At 40.1% G+C, this 24,273-nt stretch overlaps 1 protein-coding gene and 1 non-coding gene across 3 annotated transcripts in view; one reads left to right on the top strand and one right to left on the bottom strand.

The window, feature by feature from the left end:
• NEXN (nexilin F-actin binding protein) overlaps nt 1-24,273 on the bottom strand; it is a 58,730-nt gene that overhangs the window by 1,061 nt on the left and 33,396 nt on the right. Inside the window, exons 6-12 of one of the 2 annotated variants that reach the window (XM_049771472.1) lie at nt 19,898-19,939; nt 18,222-18,416; nt 17,042-17,218; nt 12,058-12,246; nt 6,697-6,894; nt 2,272-2,493; nt 497-682 (exon numbers count right to left, since the gene is read on the bottom strand). In XM_049771472.1, coding sequence (XP_049627429.1) covers nt 497-682; nt 2,272-2,493; nt 6,697-6,894; nt 12,058-12,246; nt 17,042-17,218; nt 18,222-18,416; nt 19,898-19,939 — 1,209 coding nt within the window. The remainder of the gene's footprint in view (nt 1-496; nt 683-2,271; nt 2,494-6,696; nt 6,895-12,057; nt 12,247-17,041; nt 17,219-18,221; nt 18,417-19,897; nt 19,940-24,273) is intronic. The other variant, XM_049771474.1, reaches the window with a different exon arrangement.
• On the top strand, nt 15,282-15,390 carry LOC126007448 (U6 spliceosomal RNA). The gene has a single exon (XR_007495020.1). It is a non-coding gene; the product is annotated as a U6 spliceosomal RNA (small nuclear RNA).

Here is a 24,273-nt window from a genome sequence, read left to right as displayed (position 1 = left end):
TAATAGAATTCTGGAGTTAATGTGAAAGTACTACAAAACACTTCCTAACAATGGCCTTTGTGGGCCTATCAAAAACCACTGACTTGAAAGTATTAAATTCTTTGGTGGAAGGAGGGACACAGCTATAGGAAGGTAAATCCTGGCAGTGCTCAGTGACTATATAGGATGCCATGGATTGAACTCATATTGACTGCTGAAGGCAAATAAATGCCTTACCTACTGTGCTATTGCCCCAACCCTTAGAATTCTTTTTATCTAACACAAAGCTGGTTTTGGGTCACACCCGTCAGCACTCGCGTTACTCCTGGCTCTCGCGTTACTCCTGGCTCTGTGCTCAGAAATTGCTCCTGGCAGGCTCAGGGGACCATATAGGATGCTGGGATTCGAACCACCATCCTTCTGCATGCAAGGCAAACACCCTACCTCCATGCTATCTCTTTGACCCTACAAAGCTGGTTTTTAACAGCATTTTTGGAGAATAACATAAGCCTGGTACCTTCTGTAGAGCTGCATCAATTTCCTTTTGTTCAAACTGCATACGTAATAGCTTTTGTTCTTCAATTCTTCTTTGTTCCTCCTCTTCTCTTGCCTTAGCCATAAGTTCAAATCTAGCTTTCATATTTACTTTGTGAGTAAAGGGAGCCTCACTTTTTATTGCAGGTTTGATATCAACATCTTCATCCTATATTTTTAAAGTGTGCGATAAGAACTGCTTATTTTCTAAAAACCAGTAACAACTACAGAACTAATTGTTCTGAATTATATTTACAGGCACAAAGTGTTTTGTTTTTGGTGCATTTTGTCTTGTGTTACTGTGTAGGCATGGATATTTCTCCCCCAATTTTTTGGTAGTTGTATCTTATGAATTTTGTCCAATAATTAGAACCCTAACCTCCCAAGTAAGATCACCTGATATTACTAGGCTTCTGAATACTTATAATTCTTTCCTTTTTTTTTTTTTTTTTTTGGTCCACACCTGTTGGCACTCAGGGGTTACTCCTGTCTCTACACTCAGAAATCACTCCTGTCAGGCTCAGGGGACTGACCATATGGGATGCCTGGAATCGAACCCAGGTCAGTCCCAGGTCAGCTACGGGCAAGGCAAAAAACACCTTGCTATGCTATCTCTCCAGCCCCTTCAATTCTTAGTGCTGTTGATAAACCTGAATCAGTGAAATGGTGAGAATGCTATACAGTGTGCTGTAAAATTCTCACCAAGTTCTGCATCCTTCTAAACATAAAACAAAATAATATGGTACTTGAATATGGTCATATAACCTGTTCTAACATCCTTTTGCAGTGATTACACTATTCCTTCAGTTATAATAAATACAGTTCTGAAAATTGGCACCCAGTTTCTTGTTCCACTCACAAGGCCCACCCAAGTTCTCATTTTGCTAGTTGAATAAATATAAATCAAGCCTGGTCAACATGTACAAGGCAAGTGCCCTAATTGCTCTACTAGTACAGTTACAAATAACTGTTAATGATAATATCATTTGAGGTGGGGAATGGGGTTTTGGCTGAACCAAGTAGCAACCATCCACATACAAGTCAAGTGGCTTAATCAGCCTATGTAAACCCCCTTAAAATTTTAATATTTTGCCAGTTGTCAGATCTTTACCAGTGATAATGTATCAAAAATAATCTCAGTGGTTTAAAATGGGAGCTGTCTCGAACACCCTTTACCCCAGAGTATAGCGAGGAGAAGGAAAGAAATTGAGTGGAGAAGGAGAAACAGCACCAGGGGCCAAGTGGTTTCAGGTGTATTGGCATTTAAAAAAGGACCGAGGGGCCGGGAAGGTGGTGCTAGAGTAAGGTGTCTGTCTGCCTTGCAAGCGCTAGCCAAGGAAGGACAGCGATTTCTGAGCGCATAGCCAGGAGTAACCCCTGAGCATCAAACGGGTGTGGCCCAAAAACCAAAAAAATAAAATAAATAAAAAAGGACAGAACCTGATATCCAAGTCAAACTCAAATCAAGACCCAAACTTCGACAATCAAAACCTAAAATGGGCCTGTTATACTATACTGGCATGCTGAGGTCAGGAAGGTGTGGTGCGGGGTACACTCTTGGAACATTGGTGTGAGGGGAGGTCGTTTCTGGTGGTGAGATTGACCCTGATACATTGCATGTCTGAAACCCAACTAGGAAGGACTTTGTAGATCACATTGTCTACAATAAAAAATTTCATTTCAGAGTCAATGTAACTTTCTGCTAAGTTCATTACCATTTCTGTTCTATAACCATTTAAAATGTAAAATAGTAAATACCTCGTGGAAGTTTTCTGCTTCTCGCTCTCTAATTTCAAGGTCGATTGCTCTTCTCCTTGCACGTTCTTCCTCTATCTTTTTCTGTATTTCTCTTTCAGACAATTGTCCAATTTTTTCGAACTTGCTTTTCAGATTTTTAGCTTGAATAGAACCACTCCTCTTGAGTTTGATTAACTCTTCATATTCCCTACTTAGTTCAAAGGTTTCATTTTCTTCTTCTTCCTTTAAAATTAATGTTTTAGTGTTAGCTACCAGAAAATTGGTGTGTACAATATTAAGACTGGGTAAGTAAGAGCCGGAGAGATAGCACAGCGGTAGGCATTTGCCTTGCATGCAGCCGATTCAGAACGAACTGTGGTTTGAATCCTGGCATCTCACAGGTCCCCCATGCCTTCCAGGAGCAATTTCTGAGCACAGAGCCAGGAATAACCCCTGAGCGCTGCCAGGTATGACCCAAAAACAAAACAACCAACTAGGGGGATACAGAAAGCGCAGGAATAAGGTGCAGCTGGCCTTGGTTTGAATTCCCAACACATTTGATAGCTAGACACAGCAAGGGGTCACTTCGGAGCACCACTGGTTTGACCCATAAAACAAAAATTAAGGCTAGATATCTTGCTTCCACTTAAAATAATCTAATAGTGTCCTCTGCCTTTGCCTTGAATCTCTGGTTGGGGATCTGTGTCTCCATAATAACACTTAAAAGAAAAATACTCCCCAAATAAAAGTTTATTAAAAATAGGCTGGGAATATAGATTTGGGATTAAATGCATTCCTTTGTATGCGATTTACCTTGGCTGTCCTTAATACTGCCTATTATCCTCTTCCCTCTACCCAGCACCTCCGGAAGAGAACCCTGAGCAGTGTAGCCACTTGGTACTCCACCTGGGGTGGACCAAACTCCCTCATAGGGAAACGTTGATCGAGTGTGGAAAATGTGGCTCAAATCTCAACATTCCATTACAGTGATACACTTAAAATACTTAGCACTACCGTGCTATAGAAATAGCACTGTAATCAATCTGTACAGTGGACAAGAGATCTTTAAGAAAGATAATTGAAAAAATGGCAAGCAAAAAAAGTGAAAGAACTAAATAGAGTCAGAAATAGTTCTGAAACAGTGTGGCCTTTTTCCTAGTTACAATCCACTGGACATGACTTTCTCACCTATAAGAGAACCAGCCAGAGGAAAAGAAGAGATACAGGGATTAAGGCTCTTTGCATGTTGCTGATTGAGTTTAAATTCTCAGAGTCCTGTGTTCTCAACTCTGATTTCTGCCAGAATAGAAAAGGAGTCTACTAAGATTATCCAATTATTTTAACAATTTTATTCAAGTTTCTTTCTGTTGTCTTTCCACACAATGTTTTATATTTTGAGATAGCGAAATATACAAAGGTCTCCATGTTCTCTTATTGAACAGTCTTCTAAGGAAGAGGAACACCAGGAACACCAAACTGAAAGTAGACCCAGAGTACCACCAGGTGTTTGGCATGTGAAGTATTTGGGAGATAGCTCCAAAGTAGGGGATTTACTACTAGTTTCTTAAAATATTTTCACTATACAGAATGGTAGAGTGTTATTCCTCAAATATTTGGAGTTTGCGGGGCCAGAGAGATAGGATTGAGGCAAGGCATTTGCCTTGCATGCAGAAGGACGGCAGTTCGAATCCTGGCATCCCATATGGTGCCCAAGCCTTCCAGGAGCAATTTCTGAGCATAGGAGTATCCCTGAGCGCTGCCGAGTGTGTGACCCAAACCCCCCCCCCCAATTTCGAGTTTTTTAAACATTGTGGCTACAGATGTTTTTGCAGGAAATTAACTTGTACAATAAGTCTGGGTTGAAAAGTACAAAGGTTAACGTGCAGCTACAAGCCTGGTTTGGATCTCCGCACCACATACCATCCCTCTATTAATGCCAGAAGAATTATTGACCCTTAAACATTCTGGATGTGACCTCCCAAAAAGTTTATAAGTGCCAACCATGTATTATTTGATGCCATAAATAGAGCTTACAACCTCTGCAAAGTGATTGGTGCTGCAGTGTAGCTTAATGGTGGGCCACTTGCTTTAAAGATGTGTTTGAATTCTCTATCCCGTTTAAAAAAAAATGAAGTGAGGCAATCATAGATAATGTAACATGAGATAGTACAGCAGGTAGGGTTCTTGCCTTGCTCTCTGCCAACACAGATTTTACCCCTGGCACACAGGAGTGAGCCCTGCTTAAATGTAAAGCCAGAAGGCCAAGTATCATTTGTGACCCTGGTGCCTGCCAGGAGCTATTTCTGAGCACAAGGACTGCCAGGTGGGGTCCAAAAACAAAATATAATAACTCAGCATCAGGATGAGTCATCTGCTGCCATATATTGAAAATCAATGTTTCTATATCTTTATTACTGAGATTAAGGATAAGGCCTTAGAGTATTTTCTATAGCATAATATTTTATAATTACATATTTGTACAGTGTTTAGTCTCTTGGCTGCATCAAGGAACTATCCCCAGAAGCTCACTACTACAATAGAAGACCCAAGAAATTGTAACCTCTTCAATAGGAACCCATTTGGTTTCTCAATCACAAATTGGCAAATGACCCCCACCCCCACTAGTTTACCAAACATGCTTTTTCACTGCTCTGCCAAGACTTAGAAAGCCTCTGCTCACCCAAGTCTTGGAGGTCCCCTATCCTCATTATTGCTACTCACTTTCTAACAGATGGCCCTATCAGAAGGACATGATGAAAATAAGGGATTTCCAAAACTTTCCACTGCCTACACAGCCCACTGGCTAACCAGATGGAAGCTAGCAGCAGAGTTCACAGAAGCAAAAATAAAAGGTTGGAGCGTTAAGATATCTGGGAATGAATGAAAATAAAGTTGCTATGGTTCCACCCTGAGGAGACACAAATATGAGGTGCATAGAGCCAAGATTCTAGCAAACATTTCACTAAACACATTGGTATCAGCCCATAATGGGACTTGGATATCTCATATACACCTATAGAAATAGTTATTACTGTTGCCAAAATCATCTATTACACTAGTTTCCATTACCTAACAAAGCAGAGCATTATTAGAAGTAATTGAGGAGCTGAAGATAGTACAGCAGGTAGGACGCTTGCATTGCAGCTAACCCGTGTTTAGTCCCTGGCATCCCATATGGTCCCCAGAGCCCACCGGGATTGATTTCAGAGTAGAGAGCCAGGAGTAACCCATGAGCACCGCCAGATGTGACCCAAAAAAGAAAAAAAAATTTTTTTAGAAAATCCCTAGAAGCACCCAGCTGAGAGTAGCTTCTGAATAGCCCCAAAACTAAACAAGCTTTCAAGACAAGCAATCTCCGAGCATAAATACAAAGCATGACCCTTCTGAGCATTGAGATCCTGTAAAACCACACGCTTTATGAACAACTATGTGGCCTATTTCTGTATTTGTATGCATCTATGCAGTTTGCATATGTATACAAACCTGACAGCAGGGATCCTCAAACTGGACCGCTAGGGACAGTTATCAGGCCCACTCATCTGGTATTTTTGCAGCCAGTCTGTCCTGCTTAGCAGTCCGGATGACTCGTCCCAGGCTGCTGTGTGCATCTCTGGAATGTGCACCGCACTGACTCCCCTCCTCTGTCTCTAGACTGCTCAGTCTCGCAGCGGTCCTCAAACTATGGCCTGCCAAAAGCAGGCCCATAGTTTCCATTGAAGTACTGGTAAATCTGTTGATTTAACTTATTTGTTCTTCATTTTATGTATTTGTTCTCATTTTTTTTTTACTTCAAAATAAGTTTTGTGCAGTGTGCATAGGAATTTGATCACAGTTGTTTTTTTTTTTTATCTATAATCAGGCCCTCCAACAATCTGAGGGACTATGAACTGGCCCCCTATTTTAAAAGTTTGAAGATCCCTGCAGTTTATAAAGTGGGCTGAATTGCAACAGTTGGGTGTGGCCAAAACCCAAAATAAATAGAAAGAAAAAGAAGAAATAAAGTGGATTACTTAAATATGTTGAAACTTGTACCAAGTGCCTCATAGAAGTAAACTGAGTGAAAGTTACTATGATAAAATAAAACAGATTTAAAAATATCTGTACACACACACACAGACACACACACACACACACACACACCTCCAATTCATCTGTTTGTCACTTTGCACTGTAGCTGGGTATCCACAGGAAGGTGTGCTCAGGGGATCTGCAGGCCCTAAGAAGGATACCTTAAACTTACCTCTACAGGGGCTGTAGAGATAGCATGGAGGTAAGGCATTTGCCTTGCATGCAGTAGGTCATGGTTCAAATCCCGGCATCCCATATGGTCCCCTGAGCCTGCCAGAAGCGATTTCTGAGCGTAGAGCCAGGAGTGATCCCTGAGCACTGCTGGGTGTGACCCAAAAACCAAAAAAAAAAAAAAAAAAAAAAAACCAAAAAACTTACCTCTCCCATTTCTTGTCTCAATTGCTCAAATTCTTGTTTTTCCATCTCTAGCTTATGCTTTCGTTCCTCCTCTGTTCGTCGTTTTTCCTCTTCCATTTTTTGCTTTAATAATTCTTCAAAATTGATTTCCAGTTTTCCTGGTGTAAGAGATTCTTGAGAAGTTGTTTTGTACATCTCTGGGGAGTCATCATCTACAACCTATTTAAAATTATAAAAATATTATTAATAATAAAATATTAAATTAAAAGTAATGATACTCATCACTTTCCCAATATTATACACACTAGAAAGGAAAAGGACCAGAGAGAAGGCTCAAAGACCACAGTGCATACCTTGTGAACAGTTTTTTGGTAGTTTTTTTTTTTGGTTTTGGGGCCACACCCAGTGATGCTCAGGGCTTACTCCTGGCTCTGCACTCAGAAATCACCCCTGGCTTGGGGGACCATATAGGACGCTGAGGGATCGAAACGCAGTCTGTCCTAGGCTAGCGTGAGCAAGGCAGATGCCTTACCGCTTGCGCCACCGTTCCGGCCCCCCTTGCAAACATTCTAAGCTCAAACTTAGTACTACATGATCTCCTAGGCACTGCTCAGTCAGAAGCAACACTCAGCACTTATCCAGGAGTAGGCACTGAGCAGTGTCAAATGTGACACAAAAAGAATAAATAAGAGGAGCAAAAGGGCCAGAGAGATAACATGGAGGTAGGACATTTGCCTTGCATGCAGGACGGTGGTTCAAATCCAACATCCCATCTGGTCCCCTGAGCCTGCCAGGAGCAATTTCTGAACGTAGAGTCAGGAGTAACCCCTGAGTGCTGCCGGTGTGACCCAAAAAATAAAAAAATAAAAAAAGAAGAGCAAGAAGGAACAACGGTACAGTGGGGAAGCTGTTTGCCTTGCACATGTCAACCCAAGTTCAATCCCCTGCATCCCATGTGGTCCTTTGAGCACCACCAGGAGTAATTCCTGAGCACAGAATTAGGTGAGCAGTCAGGTGTGGCTCCAAAACCAAAAATATAAAAATAGACTCTCTTATAGAAACCAAAAGAGTATTCACACTACACATCTGGGACTTGCATGCAGCTGACCTGGTTTCAATTCCCCTGGCATCGCAGAGTCAGAAATAAGCCCTGAACACCACGGGTATGACCAAAAGAGAAAAAAGCAACGAAAAGTTTTCACACAATTAAAAATGCCTTCAACAAGAGGGAAGACTAGCCTCACTTTGGGAATGATCGTGCTTTGATCTCCAACACTTAATATGGTCTCTTGAGCACCATCTGAGATGGTTTATAGCTAAAAGTCTTCCTTCTAAGATCAGGCATGAGACCAGGATGCTCACTCTCACTGTTTCTATTCAGTATAGTACTAGAAGTACTTGCTATAGCAGTTAGGCAAGAAAATATATCAAGGACATCAAGTTAGGAAAGAAAGAATTCCTTTGTTTGCAGATAATATGATATTATGTTTAGAAAATCTTAAAGACTCTGCTATAGGAAGCTTTCCATAAAAGACTGAGGAGTGTACTGAGGGCAGATAAGGGAACAGTATCACACTGATAGTTGAAATTATCACTTTGAACAAAAACTGGGTGCTGCAAGGGGGTAAAATTATATGCATGAGTCACCTTCAGAAACAATATTGCAAACTAGTGCTTAATAAAAGAACTGAAGAGTTGACAGAGAAGAAAATTGCCATAGAAGCAGGTGGGGTAGGGGAAGACAGGAGGGAAACAGGGTGGCAGGAAATGTGCACTGGTAAAGGAATGGGTGTACATTGACTGAAAACCATAAACAACTTTGTAACTGAAGTCCACAGTAATTAGATTTTAAAATCATTAAAAATTCAGGGGCGGGGCCGGGCGGTGGCGCTAAAGGTAAGGTGCCTGCCTTGCCTGCACTAGCCTTGGACAGACCACGGTTCGATCCCCCGGTGTCCCATATGGTCCCCCAAGCCAGGAGCAACTTCTGAGCACATAGCCAGGAGTAACCCCTGAGCATTACCGGGTGTGGCCCAAAAATCAAAAAAAAAAAAAAATTCAGGGGCTGGAGAGATAGCATGAAGGTAGAGCATTTGCCTTGCGTGCAGAAGGATGGTGGTTCAAATCCTGACGTCCCATATGGTCCCCCAAGCCTCCAGGAGTGATTTCTGAGCGTAGAGCCAGGAGTAACCCCTGAGCGTGGCCAGGTATGACCAAAAACAAACAAAAATAATTAAAAATTCAGCAGTAGGGCATTTGCCTTGCATGCAGGCAATCCAGGATGGATCTTGGTTCAATCCCTGGCTGGGTATGACCAAAAACAAACAAACAAAAATAATTAAAAATTCAGCAGTAGGGCATTTGCCTTGCAAACAGGCAATCCAGGATGGATCTTGGTTCAATCCCTGGCATCCCATATGGTCCCCTGGGCCAGGAGCTATTTCTGAGCGCATAGCCAGGTATAACCCTAGAGTGTCGCAGGGTGTGCCTTCTCAAAAAAGAGATTTTAAAAAATAATTAAAAATTGGGGGCCAGGGCCCAGAGAGATAGCACAGCGGTGTTTGCCTTGCAAAGGTGGTTGGTTCGAATCCCGATGTCCCATATGGTTGGGGCCGGGAAGGTGGCGCTAGAGGTAAGGTGTCTGCCTTGCAAGCGCTAGTGTAGGACGGACCGCGGTTCGATCCCCCGGCGTCCCATATGGTCCCCCCAAGCCAGGAGTGACTTCTGAGCGCATAGCCAGGAGTAACCCCTGAGCATCAAATGGGTGTGGCCCAAAAACCAAAAAAATAAAATAAAAATAAAAAGATGTCCCATATGGTCCCCCGTGCCTGCCAGGAGCTATTTCTGAGCAGACAGCCAGGAGTAACCCCTGAGCACCACTGGGTGTGGCCCAAAAAAAAAAAAATGGACCAGAGCAATGATAGTACAGGGGCTTTCCACATGATCAATCCAGGTTTGATCCCAGCACCCCATATGGTTCCCCAAGCCTGCCAGGAGTGATTTCTGAGCACACTTGGTGTGACTCATAAACCAATAAATAAATAAAATTTATTAAAAATCAGGAAAAACATAAGTAGAAAATACTAAAAAGATTCTAGAAACAATAGGTTTTTTTATTGTTGTTTATTTGGGCCACACCTAGTGGCTTACTCCTGGCAGACTCGGGAATCATATAGGATGCCAGGAATCAAACTCGGGGTCTGTCCCAGGTCAGCTATGTGCAAGACAACTGTTCTACAGCTGTGCTGTCGCTCCAACCCCCTAGAAACAATAGATTTTTATAATAAAGTGATTGGCTACAAAATTAACACATTAAACTCCATGGCTTTCCAATGTATAAATAATGAAAGAGAAGAGATATTAAAAAAAAATACTGGGTCTGGAGCTAAAGTATAGCAGGTAGAGCATTTTTCTTGCATGTGACTGACCCAAGTTCTATCCCTGGCAACCCAAATGGTCTGAGCACCACTAGGAATAATTTCTGAGTGCATGCATAATTAAAAGTAACTACTGAGCATTGCAGGGTGTGGCCAAAAAAAAAAACACAACAGACTAGTAAAATTCTTAGTCACTATTGTGCCTCAGAAAATCAAATACCTCAGAACCAACTTAACTAAAGAGGTGAAAGATATCCAAGAAAACTACAAAACACTTTCAAGAAATAAAAGATGAAGAAATGAAAACATACCCCCTGCTCATGGTTTGGGATGATTAGTGTTGTTAAAATGGCTATATTGTCCAGATTCAATGCAATTTCTATAAGAATAACTATGACATGTTTTCAAAGAAATAAAACACTTCTGAAATTCATAAGAACAACAAACTTCCACTAATAGGTAAAGCAATCCTTGGGAAGAATATGGGAGGCATTAATTTCCCCAACTTCAAACTGTACTACAAAAGAAGTAGTATTTAAAATGTCATGGTTTTGGAATAAAGACAGACTCAGATCTGAATAACCTGAAATAGATCCCCAGGTATATGATTTAATTTGTTTTTGTTTCTGTTTCTGGGCCACACCCAGCAGTGCTCACAATTACTCCTAGCTCTGTTCTCAGAAATTGTTCCTGGCAGGCTCCAGGGACCATATGAGATGCTGGAGATCAAACCCAGATTGGCCATGTGCAAGGCAAATACCCTACCCTCTGTGGCCTGTGCTATTGCTCTAACCCTGATAAGTTAATTTTTTTGTTTGTTTGCTTTTGGGCCACACCCGTTTGACGCTCAGGGATTACTCCTGGCTAAGTGCTCAGAAATCGCTCCTGGCTTGGGGGGACCATATGGGACACCGGGGGACTGAACCGCGGTCTGTCCTACACTAGCACTTGAAAGGCAGACACCTTACCTCTAGCACCACCTTTCCGGCCCTGATAAGTTAATTTTTTATAAAAGAGAAAATATATAAAGTTAACCAGTTGACTCTTCAACAAGTGATGCTGGGAAAACTGGTCATCTATGTGCTAGAAAATGAAATAAGACTTCTTTCTGGGGCCGGAGAGATAGCATGGAGGTAAGGCATTTGCCTTGCATGCAGAAAGTCTGTGGTTCGAATCCCGGCATCCCAAATGGTCCCCTGAACCTGCCAGGAGTGATTTCTGAGCGTAGAGCCAGGCGTAATCTCTGAGCGATGCCGGGTGTGACTCAAAAGAACAAAAAACAAACAAAAACAAAAAGACTTCTTTCTAATACCAGTCACAAAGGTAAAGTCAAACGGATTAAATACATTGATAACAGATCTGAAACCATATAGTACATACAGAAAAATATAGGAAGAGCTTTTTATGACATTAAACCTAAAGACATCTTCAAGAATGAAACACCACTGACCAAGTAAGTAGAAGCAAGGACAAACATAGAAATTACAGCACACATGTGCTGTATATTAAAAAAAAAAAAAAAAAAAAAACTCCATAGCATGAAAATAACATCCAAAGGAAACAGAAATGATGGTTCTGGGGAAAGAGCAGTTATGACAATGAAGGGACCACTATGACAATAATAGTTGGAAATAATCACTCTGGACAAAAACTGTAACAGAAAGAAGATAATGTGATATGTATGATACCTCTTCATTAACAGTGTGACAAATTATGGTGTTTAAAAGAAAAAAAAATGGGGGGTAAAAAGGAGAGAAGAAAAGTTTCTGCCATAGAAGCAGACTGGCAGTTGGGGTGAGTATGTGAGGACAAGAGGGTAACTGGGGGAATTGATGGTGAAAAATGAACACTGGTGAAGGAATGATTGTTGGAACATTGTATGACAACTAAAACACAACTATATATAAAATAATAGTATATCTCTATATATTATATATAGAGGTGATATAAAACAAAATAAAAACACTGAATTCTGGTTGCATCCTTCAGTTACCAGCTATCTTACCATGCTTCTCCTTGCTTCAGCAAATGCCTTCTTTTCTTCCTCTATTCTCCTTCTGGCTTCTTCTTCTGCTCTCCTCTTTTCATCTTCTCTCCTTTGTCTTTCTATTTCTTCAAAACTAAGCTTGAGTTTACCAGGACGGTATCCTTTAAAATTTTTTTCTGCATCTTGGTTTTCCTCTTCTTCATTTTCCTGATCAAGGAACAACTCATTACTAAGAATTAAAATAAGAATCATCAATCAAAAACCACAGAGTTACCCACCTTATCTACGAATGTTTCATGCTCTTAGTGTACCTGGTCAAAAATGCCTTTATATTCAATAGAATATTTGAATCTGGAGAAATTCCTAATAAATATGTACTCTAAACTTCTCAAGCATATCAAAATTTAAACAAATAAAATGGTGTGTAAATAAAATTAAGGGTTTATTTAAGAGTTTGATTAAACATTAACTCTCCCAGAGCAAAAACAAAATGTGTAAATACTTAAAATGAAGTTTGTAGGAGCCAGAGAGATAGCATGGAGGTAAGGCATTTGCCTTTCATGCTGAAGGATGGTGGTTCGAATCCTGGCATCCCATATGGTCCCCTGTGCCTGCCAGGGGCAATTTCTGAGCGTAGAGCCAGGAGTAACCCCTGAGCACTGCCGGGTGTGACCCAAAAACAAAAACAAACAAACAAATGAAGCTTGTATATACCTAAAAAGTCTCTTGATAGTAAATTAAAGTTCTTACTTTATAATTTTTGTACATTTTACTGTGAACTATCTTGGTGCTTTTTTTAAACTAATAGAATATTATCTCTAATGAAATAATATTTAAATTTTACAAGTTTAATATTTAAAATTTACATGTTTATCATTTAAATTCTAAATATGAATATTATTTGAAATATGGATTTAAATGTATGGCTTAATTACTTTTTTCACTTAGTTGTGTTTCAGTTGTATTCTTTTTTTTTTTTTTTTTTTTTTTTTTGGTTTTTGGTTTTTGGGTCACACCCGGCAGTGCTCAGGGGTTACTCCTGGCTGTCTGCTCAGAAATAGCTCCTGTATGGGACACCGGGATTTGAACCAACCACCTTTGGTCCTGGATCGACTGCTTGCAAGGCAAACGCCGCTGTGCTATCTCTCCAGGCCCTCAGTTGTATTCTTTAATAGTTGTACCTGCTGGGCCAGAATGATGGCACAGCGGTAGGGTGTTTGGCTTGCATGCAGCTGACCCAGGACAGACCCTGGTTCCATTCTCTGCATCACATATGGTCCCCTCAGCCTGTCAGAAGCAATTTATGAGCACAAAGCAAGGAATAACCTCTGAGCTCCAACAGGTGTGGTTCCACACCATAAATAAATAAATAAATAAATAAATAAATAAATAAATAAATAAATAAATAAATAAATTCATGACTTATTTGTTTTCTTCACTTAGTTGTGTTCCAGTTGCATTCTTTAATAACTTGACCTTTTCTTTTGGTGTGTGTGTGGGTGGATAGGTGCTGCCTTTCTGTTTGAACTGTCATTTCATTATGATGGCTCCTCTAAATTATTTTTTCTAAACTTTATTGATTGATTCATTGATTGATTGATTGCTTTCTCAGCCTGGGGTCACTCCTGGCTCTGCACTCAGAAATCGCTCCTGGCAGGCTGGAGGACCATATGGGATGCTTGGAATCAAATCAGGTCCCTCTTGGGTTGACTGCATGCAAGGCAAATGCCCTACTGCTGTGCTATATCTCTGGCCCCAGTTCCTCTAAATTTTTTGTGACATCTTCTAATATATTTTTGTCCTCCAGAGATAATTTTAGAATTTTTATTTTAGGCACCATGGTTTACAATGCTGTTAATGACAGAGTTTCATGCACAATACAACCAACCCCTCATCATTCCCTTCCCTACAATGTTCACTACTGTCCTAGTGACCCCCCCCTCCTTCCTAACCCACCATTTCCTTTCCTGTGGTGAACTTCCTACTGAATACCAGTTCTTTTTTTTTTTTTCTTTTTTTTTTTTTTTTTTGTTGGTTTTTGGGCCACACCCAGCGTTGCTCAGGGGTTACTCCTTGCTGTCTGCTCAGAAATAGCTCCTGGCAGGCATGGGGGACCATATGGGACACCAGGATTCGAACCAACCACCTTAGGTCCTGGATTGGCTGCTTGCAAGGCAAATAACGCTGTGCTATCTCTCCGGGCCCATGAATACCAGTTCTTAATTTCTGTTACCTTTGGGAATTTGTTATGCCCGTTGCTTCTTTATATCCCATATGTAAGAAAAATCATTCTGTGTCTTTCCCTTTCCTAACTTCACTCAGCATGATCCTCTCCAAATTGATCTAGATTATTTGTATAATTTAATCTTAAGAAAAATTAAGAAATTTGTACATATATATACATTATACATATATATTAGTATATATAAACATGTTTATTTATATATGCACAAATTAGTATTCCACTGTGTACATGTACCATAGTTTCTTTATTCCCTCATCTTTTCTTGGACACTTGAATGCTTCCAGGTTTTTGATATTGTAAATATGGTTGCAATAAACACTGCAAATGCCTTTTCTGGATATAATATTTGGGCCCTTGAGATAGATATTATGAAATGAAATTCTGGGTTATGTGAAAACTCAGTTCTTAGTTTTTTGAGATGTGTCCACAATTTTCAAAAAAAGGCTAAACTGGAGCCAGAGAGCTAGCATGAAGGTAAGGCTTTTACCTTGTATGCAGAAGGACAGTGGTTCGAATCCCAGCATCCCATATGGTACCCTGAGCCTGCCAGGAGCAATTTCTGAGTGTAGAGCCAGGAGTAACCCCTGAGCTCTGCCAGGTGTGACCCAAAAACCAAATATATATATATATATATATCACAAATAACTATTTCTATTTTCCTTGGTTTAATCTATGTATTCATGTCTCATATAGAGGTATTTAATCCTTTGGGAGGGGCAGATCTGAGCTACCTGCCGTGCACTGAACTCAGCTTACAGTGGCCATACTCTGACCACTGCCCAGGCCAGATACATGGGGTAGAAAGTGCCCCAGAAGCCAAAGCAGGTGAGCAGCTCCTCACTAGTTAGTGTTTTAATATCTCCAAATATTTTAAGAACTAGAACTGAAGTTAAATGTACCTTTATGATTATTAGACTTTAATGGGTACTGCACTTATTCCATTCAATTGCACACAGAACTAATAAAGAGAAACCAGATTCACTAAGAAATTTTTGCAGCACTCGCTTCGGCAGCACATATACTAAATAATTGGAACAATGCAGAGAAGATTAGCATGGCCCCTGTGCAAGGATGACATGCAAATTCGTGAAGCATTCCATATTATTTAAAAAAAAAAGATTTTTGCAATTATAATAGTTTACCAAAATTAAAATAGATAAAATGTGCCAAAATGGAAACTAAAAATATAACAAATCTTACATATGAAATGTGTATACAGTTTAAAAATAAAACTCCCTCATTATTTGCTTGGTGTTCGGACTACTCTTTATGGTGCTCAGAGTCTATTCCTAATTGTGCATAAGAGTGACTCCTAGTGGTGTTGGGGGGGGGCAAATGTGTGCTAAGGATTTGAACTAAAGTCAGTTGTATGCAAGGCAAGTATCTTACCTCTCTACATCTCTCTGACCTCAAATCTGACTCTCATGTAGTAATTCTCCCATCATGTACAGGAAAACCTTATCTAAAGCCAGCTGCCAGAATGGGAAACTGCTCAAAGGACTGGAGCATGCCTTTGCATTGGAAGACCTGGTTCCATCCCCAAATAGCATGGTCTCTGAATATTATTAGAAGTAGCCTGGGACACAGCAATAGGGCACTTGTCTTGCAGACTGCTGACCTGGGACAGACCTGGGTTTGATCCCCAGCTTCCTATGTGGTCCCCCACACCTGCCTGGAGCTATTTCTTAGTACACAGCCAGGAGTAACCCTTGAGCACGGCTGGGTGTGGCCCAAAACCCAAAAACAAACAAATTAATAGAAGTAGCCCAATGCTGAGCACTTCAGGGTGTACTGGTTAAAGAAAAAAATTAAGGGGGCCGGAGTGATAGCACAGCAGTAGGGCATGTGCCTGGCATGCTACCAACCTGGACTATGGACCTGGGTTCAATCCCCAGCATCCCATATGGTCCCCCAAGCCTGCTAGGAGCAATTTCTTAGTGCAGAGTCAGAGTAACCACTGAGAGCCACCAGTGAGGCCCAAAAACCAAAAATTTTTTTAATTTTTTAATTTATTATTATTATTATTTGGTTTTTAGGTCACACCCGGTGGTGCTCAGGGTTTACTCCTGGCTCTGCACTCAGAAGTCACTCCTGCCTGGCTTGGGAGATCATATGGGATGCTGGGATTCGAACCAGGGTCTGTTCTTTGTTGGCCTTGTGCAAGGCAAATGCCTTATCACTGTGCTATCGCTTCAACTCCCAATATATTTTTCAGATTTTGGGGCCATATCTGGTGACATTCGGGTTACTCCTGGCTATGCATCCAGAAATCGCTCCTGGCTTGGGGGACCATTTGGGATGCTGGAGGATTGAACCAAGGTTCATCCTAGGTCAATGTGTGCAAGGCAAGAGCCCTACCACTTGCACCACCGCTTCAGTCCCCCAATTATTTTTAATTAAAAAATTAAATAAAGCCAGTTAACTTTCCTAATATTAAATATTTTACATATACTTTTTTTGTTTGTTTTTTGGGGCCACACCCGGAGGTGCTCAGGGGTTATTCCTGGCTCTCTGTCAGAAATCACTCCCTGCAGGCACGGGAGACCATATGGGATGTTGGGATTTAAACCATCGTTGGTCCTGGGTCGGCCGTTTACGAGGCAAATGCCCTGCCACTGTGCTATCTTACTGGCCCCATGCTATTTATATTTCATACAATACTACTCTAATCATTATAGAATATGGATAACACAATGTACATTATATCATGATACACAAAAATCATCATATATAACATAAGCAATGTATTTGTTTTACCATTTGCCGTCTTGCTTCTTCAAATGCTCGCTTCTCCTCTTCTAAGCGTTGTCTTGCTTCTTCTTCAGCTTGCTTCCTTCGGTTTTCTTGCCTTTGTTTTTCCAATTCTTCAAAAGTTAGTTTTAGTTTTCCAGGAGAGTGGGAATTATTTTTTGCCCTATTCTCCAGTTCATCATCCTAAAAGAACATCATGAAAATACCTGTGGTATTCTATAGAGAAATGCTGCTTACCAACTGAACTATTTTGTTTAGTTCCTTAAAAAATAAGATTCTGCATCTTTAAAATTTAGGGGGTGAAAATGGATGGTACCAGGAGCAACCAGTTGTATGAACATTGACTGGAAATAAAAAAAAAAATGATCAGACTTAAGCAATAAACCCAAAGTTAATGACACCAGAATCAATACCCAATCTATAGCAACCTATACACAAAGGAGACCTGTTACACCAGCGTCCATGTGGCAATGGAGGGAGATATGGGCTGCATGCTGGGAACAGGGGTGGAAGAAGGACAACACTGGTGGTGGGAATAGCCCTAATTCATTGTCACTATTAAATGTTACTGTGAAAGACTTGTAATTCACTTTGATCACAGTAAAAATTATTAAAAAAAAAAAAGATTCCGGGCCAGAGGGGCTGGGGTGGTGGTGCTAGAGGTAAGGTGTCTGCCTTGCCAGCGCTAGCCTAGGATGGACCACGGTTCGATCCCCCGGCGTCCCATATGGTCCCCCAAGCCAGGAGTGACCCCTGAGTGTCACCAGGTGTGACCCAAAAACCAAAAAAAAAAAAAAAAAGATTCCGGGCCAGAGAGATAGTTAAGCAGTAGGGCGTTTGCCTTGCATGCAACTGATCCAGGGCAAACTGGGTTCAATCCCAGCATCCCATATGAACCCCTGAGCCTGCCAGTAGCGATTTCTGAGCATAGAGTCAGGAGTAACCCCTGAGCACTGCTGGGTGTGATTCAAAAACCAAAAAATAAAAATAAGATTCCTCCTCACTTATACACAAAATGTCCCATGGAGTTAAGCAGGCACTAAAAGGGAGGGCTCCCAGTTGATTGCAGATACAGCAGGCCAGAGTCTGAATGCAGCTCCTGGAAGACTTTATTAAAGTCTCAGAGCTTGTTTTAGCAACACACACACACACACACACACACACACACACACACACACACACTTACCATGACCAATGAAAGGCACTTTGCTTCCTTGAGGGAGCATCGTTGTTCTTCATATTTAATTCGCTTATCTTCTTCATCTTTGACCTCGATTTCTTCTCCTTCTCTTTCTTGGTCTTCAACATTCGTTCTTGTTTTTCCATATGTTTTGTGTGATTTCACAGGCACCACTGTTATAAGTAGTGAAACATCTCCTTCCTAATTGATAAAGTATATCATTTTAGTATATTATTTCCCAATCAAAATTCAGTTTCACGAAACCTTACCTCTGTCAGGGATGAATTTCATTACATCTCCATCAATGTGACAAGGACAAAAAGTTTGCGTTTTTACGTATTACTATTAAATATATCTTTCTTGACATGTGGCATTTTGATTTAATATCTTTGAATCTGTTGACAGGTCCAAGGAGAATATTATTTCCTAAAAGATGATCTTAACAAAATTTTTCTGGCAATCCCACAAAAGATAATGTGCATATGTACCAATGCTAAATCAATTTGATGGTGGATGGATTCAATCAAAAACTTTTTCCAAATGATTTTTTTCATCATGTAAGTTTAAAAAAGTTTAATAGGGGCTGGAGCTATAGCAGAGTGGGTAGGGTGTTTGCCTTGCATATGGCCCACTCAGGTTCAATTCCTAGCATTCCATATTATCACCCCAAGAAGTAGAGTAGATCCCCCAGCAGTAGAGTACAGAGCCAGGAGTAACCCCTGGGCACCACTGGGTGTGACTCCAAAACCAAAATAAATAAGTGAATAAATAAATAAAATGGCTTAATAAAAGTAATATTCAATGAGAAAAAATTATTTTGGTTTTTGGACCACATTCTAAAACTTAGTCCTGCCTCTGTGCTCAGGGATCACTCCTGGCAGACTCAAGGATTGAACCTGGGTTGGCTACTATAAGGCAAACTTGCTGACTCTGGCTCCCCAAAAGAGCATTTTTAAGTGACATGCAAACCATAGACAAAATTCTCAGCATTTGATCCTATTAAAATATTCTTAAATTTATTGTTTTTAGAAATTAATTGGAATGAATTATATTACATAACCTACTGTTGCCACTGAGATTTTTCTTAAGCTAAAGCAGAATTATAATATGCATATACAATAATATAACAAACTCCTGACATAAATTTGCTTCCAATTAAAGTCGCTATGTTTTTAGGCACACCATCAAATTGATTACATTTTAACTTTCTCTGTTAGATAAAAAAAGATGTAACTAAAGTGTTGTTGCACATTCCTTCATGCTTATAGATACTGCACTCTCTTCTAGAATGTGATAACACAAACAAAACCATGAGAAACTCTGAGGAAAGAAGACAGGATAAAAAGAAATGCACTCTTAAAAAATTAACATTTGAAATCTCAACTATTGGCAATAGTTCAAGAAATAGTTGATTGGCAGAAAATTGGCAGAAAATCTCAAACAAGACTATATCTCTTAAGTAACCATGAGAGCAAAAACATACTTTTCTTTAAAAAACACTACAGCTACAGTGTTTGAAAGTGCAAAACTATGATCCTGCTTTGCAAATAATTTTTGTTTTTATCATTTTCATTGCTGTAGTTGCAACAAAAATTCTAAAAACTTTAAAATTTTGAATGAAAGATTATTTGTGAATCAAGTAGTTTTAGGTGAATGTTTCATTAAAGGAAATGTCCATTTACCTCTGATGCTGATTCAGTCCCCGTATTGTTTATGTCCTCAATCTATTGAATGAGAATTTCATATCATTACATTACAATGTATTTCTGCTTTTTGCCTTTAAACATACAACGGAGAAGTGGTTTCTTTATGACACATGGTAAATTGTTTTGGTTTATGATTTTATATAAATATTTGTGTTTAAAGACCAACTATGTCCCTTGAAATAGAAATTAAACCTTACTTGTTTTTACATTTTGATTATTCATTTCAATACCAAAAGAACAGCATATTAAAATAAAGTTTATCTTAGTGGGCTGGAGAGGCAATGTAGCAGGTAGGGTGCTTGCATTGCATGCAGCCAACCCAGATGTGATCCTTGATACTGGCCCTGAGCAGTATCAAAGCCAAAAAAATAAACCAAAATTCTACCTTTGTAGTTTGGGGATTTAAATAATGGGCCCCACCTTTTTTTTGTTTTTGTTTTTGGGTCACACCCAGCAGTGCTTATGGGTTACTCCTGGCTCTATGCTCAGAAATTGCCCCCAGCAGGCTCGGGGGATCATATGGGATGCTGGGATTAGAATCAACGTCCTTCTGCATGCAAGGCAAACGCCTTACCGCTGTGCTATCTCTCCGGCCCCATGGAGCCATTTCTTATGGGATGACTGAGTTTACAAATAGTAGTTACTAATTTTAGTTGTGATTTAAGCAGATACAGAAACATTTTTCTGTTCTTTGTCTCTATCCCAGCAAAAGGAAAGGCTTGTCATTAACAATCAGGTAATATGTAAAATTGTCTTTATCAATCACAACAATACAAAATATGGCAAAAATATAATGCAGTAACAAAGTAAGAGAATGAGATGTAGACTTTCAAAATACTAGTTTAGAAAGAAAAAATAATTGTGGGGCCAGAGAGATAGTACAGTGGGTAGGTCTCTTGCTTTGAACATGGTTAAACCAGGTTTTGATCCCCAGGATCCCATATGGTCCCCTATGCACAGAGCCAGGAGTAATCCCTGAGTACCACCAGGTATGGCCCCAAAAGACAAAAGTTATTATCTAATAATCATAATTGTATGACCAGCTCTATGCTGTGACCATATCTAACTAGTAAAAGTTCTCAATTTGGCCATAACTCATAAGAAATATCATTAAGTTTTACTTCAGGAGAAGGCTTAAGACATAAAATGAGGAGCAAGAGAGATACGGTAGTGGTAGGGCATTTGCCTTGCATGCGGCCAACCTAGGATGGATGGTGGTTAAATTCCTGGCATCCCATATTGTCCCCCACACTGCCAGGAGCGATTTATGAGCGCAGAGCCAAGAGTAACCGCTTAGCACTGCCAGATGTGTCCCCCACCCAATAGACATAAAACTTTGACAAAAACGAAATACAAATGGCTAAAAGGCACATGAAAAAATGCTCCACATCACTAATAATCAGGGAGATGCAAATCAAAACAACTATGAGGTACCATCTCACACCACAAAGATTGATACACATCAGAAAGAATGAAAAAAAGCAGTGCTGGCAAGGATGTGGAGAAAAAGGAACTCTTATTCACTGCTGGTGGGAATGCCATCTGGTCCAACCTTTGTGGAAAGTGATATGGAGATTTCTCCAAAAGCTGGAAGTTGAGCTCCCATACGATCCAGCTATACCACTCCTAGGGATATATCCTAGGAACACAAAAATACAATACAAAAATCCCTTTCTCACACCTATTTTCATTGCAGCATTGTTTACAATAGCCAGACTCTGGAAACAGCCTAGATGCCCCTCAATAGATGAATGGTTAAAGAAACTATGGTAATATACACAATGAAATATTATGCAGCCATCAGAAGAGATGAAGTCCTGAAATTTTCCTATACGTGGATGTATATGGAATCTATTATGCTGAGTGAAATAAGTCACAGGGATAGAGATAAACACAGAATGGTCTCCCTCATCTATGGGTTTTGAGAAAAATGAAGAACATTTGTGTAATGATTCTCAGAGACAAAATAGAGGACTGGAGGGTCCAGCTCCTGACATGAAGCTCACCACAGGGATCATTTAGTGCAGTCACAGAAATAATTACACTGAGAACTATTATGACAAAATGTGGCTGAATGAGGGAAATAGAAAGCTTGTCTAGAGTACAGGCCGGTGTGGGGTGGGGAGGAAGGACACTTGGGATATTGGTCATGGGAATGTTGCACTGGTGAAGGATATATATATATATATATTTTTAAATAAAAAAATAAAAAGAAAGTAAAGATAAGATAAGGCCTCCCAATTCTTACCACAGGCTGTGTTCTTTACTGTATAGAAAGAGGAGCTACAGTAAATGCACCCCATATGGTTCTCCGAGCCTGCCAGGAGCTATTTCTGAGTGCAGAGCCAGGAATAACCCTTGAGCACTGCATGGTTTGGCCCCAAAGAAAACAAAACAGAACTCTAGGAAACAAATATTATTTCCTCATTAAGACTAGTAGTTTGGGGCCAGAGAGATAGCATGGAAGTAAGACATTCGCTTTGCATGCAGAAGGACAGTAATTGGAATCCCAGCTTCTCATATGGTCCCCCAAGCCTGCCAGGAGCGATTTCTGAGCATAGAGCCAGGAGTAACCCCTGAGCACTGCCAGGTATGACCCCCCAAAAAAAAATTGATAGTTCGATGATCTCTTTTGAACTTACCTGTGGTTGAAGTACATGAATAATATGTGTTCTATGTCATCCTGAGTGTGTGTGTGTGTGTGTGTGTGAGAGAGAGAGAGAAAGTGTGTGTTTGTACGTGTGCACATCACACACTAAATACCGAAAATGCTCAGGGCTTACTCCTGGCTCTGCACTCAGGGATCACTCCTGCTGGTCTTGGGTGGTCAGGGATCAAACCTGGATGATGTGTGAAGACAATTTCTCTACATGCTTTGCTATTACTCCGGTCCCTGTCATCTTTTCAACTCTGTTACTACAGATAGTTTACAATGCAAAACAATTACATATTAAGGACATTTTGTAAATTTTCTTAATACAATTATGACTATTCAAATTTTAAGTTCGGGCATCATTATAATGATTAGTTAATACTTTTCTTAATATAATGTGACTATTAAAATTATATAAAATTTCAGTAATATATTTTTTCAATTTTTCTCTCTGGCTGTTTCTGAAGGAAATGACAAACATTCCTTGCTTCTATCACCACTGCCACAAAAGTCTATTTCATAATTAAATAAAATTTAGGGGCCAGAGAAATAGCACAGTGGCAGGGTGTTTGCCTTGCATGCAGCTGGCAGACGGTGGTTCAAATCCCAAATCCCATATGATCCCCCAAGCCTGCCAGGAGCAATTTCTGAGTGCAGAATGAGGAGGGACCCCTGGGCATTGCCAGGAGTGGCCTCAAAGTAAAAAAAAAAATTAATTAAAAAAATAAAATTTGGGGCCGGAGAGATAGCATGGAGATAAGGCGTTTGCCTTTCATGCAGGAGGTCATCAGTTTGAATCCCGGCACCCCATATAGTCCCCCGTGCCTGCCAGGACCAATTTCTGAGCCTGGAGCCAGGAATAACCCCTGAGCACTGCTGGGTGTGGCCCAAAAACCAAAAAAATAATAAATAAATAAATAAATAAATAAATAAATAAATAAATAAATAAAATTTAGTTTTTTGGTTGTTTCTTTGATGTTTAGGGGCAACACCCAATGATGCTTTGAGCTTACTCTAAACTATGTGTTCAGGGGTCACTCCTGGCAGGATATGGACGTTGATTATTGCTAGCATAGTTCAGGGACCATATGGGGTCCTCGGGACCAAACCCAGGTCAGCTGCATGCCATATCCACTGCACACTCTCTTGTCCTTATTTCAAATCAAATGAATACAATGTTATCCTATTTGTGTATTTATTGATAATAAATTTATGTCATGCTAATAAAACCATTGATGATAGATTACCATATATTTTACATTTATATTAACATAAATGTATAATTTATGTTAGGTACTTGTAGATTGCTGAAACATCTTTGTAAATCCCCTAACATGTCCCCAAAAATAAGGCAATAGATGGTGTACAGAATGTAAGCAGAAAGATAAGATGGCATCTGACAAAAAGTCATCTCAGTATTTAATGTTAAAACAGGGCCATTAGGGACCGAATTGGTAGCACAGTGGTAGGGCATTTGCCTTGCACTTAGCTTACCTAGGACGGACCGCAGTTTAATCCCTTGGCATCCCATATGAGCGATTTCTGAGCGTTTAGCCAGGAGTAACCATTGAGTGTCACCAGGTGTGGCTCAAAAAAAAAAAACAACACCAAAACAACAACACCAAAACAAAAATAAATAAAACAGGGCCATTTTAGGGGCCAGAGCAATAGCACAGAGGCTAATGAAATAACCTTGTGT

This window comes from Suncus etruscus, chromosome 4, assembly GCF_024139225.1.
Source record: "Suncus etruscus isolate mSunEtr1 chromosome 4, mSunEtr1.pri.cur, whole genome shotgun sequence".
NCBI lineage: Eukaryota > Metazoa > Chordata > Mammalia > Eulipotyphla > Soricidae > Suncus > Suncus etruscus.
Note: the sequence above shows the minus strand (reverse complement) of the source record. Positions and strands in the feature narration are given on the sequence as shown.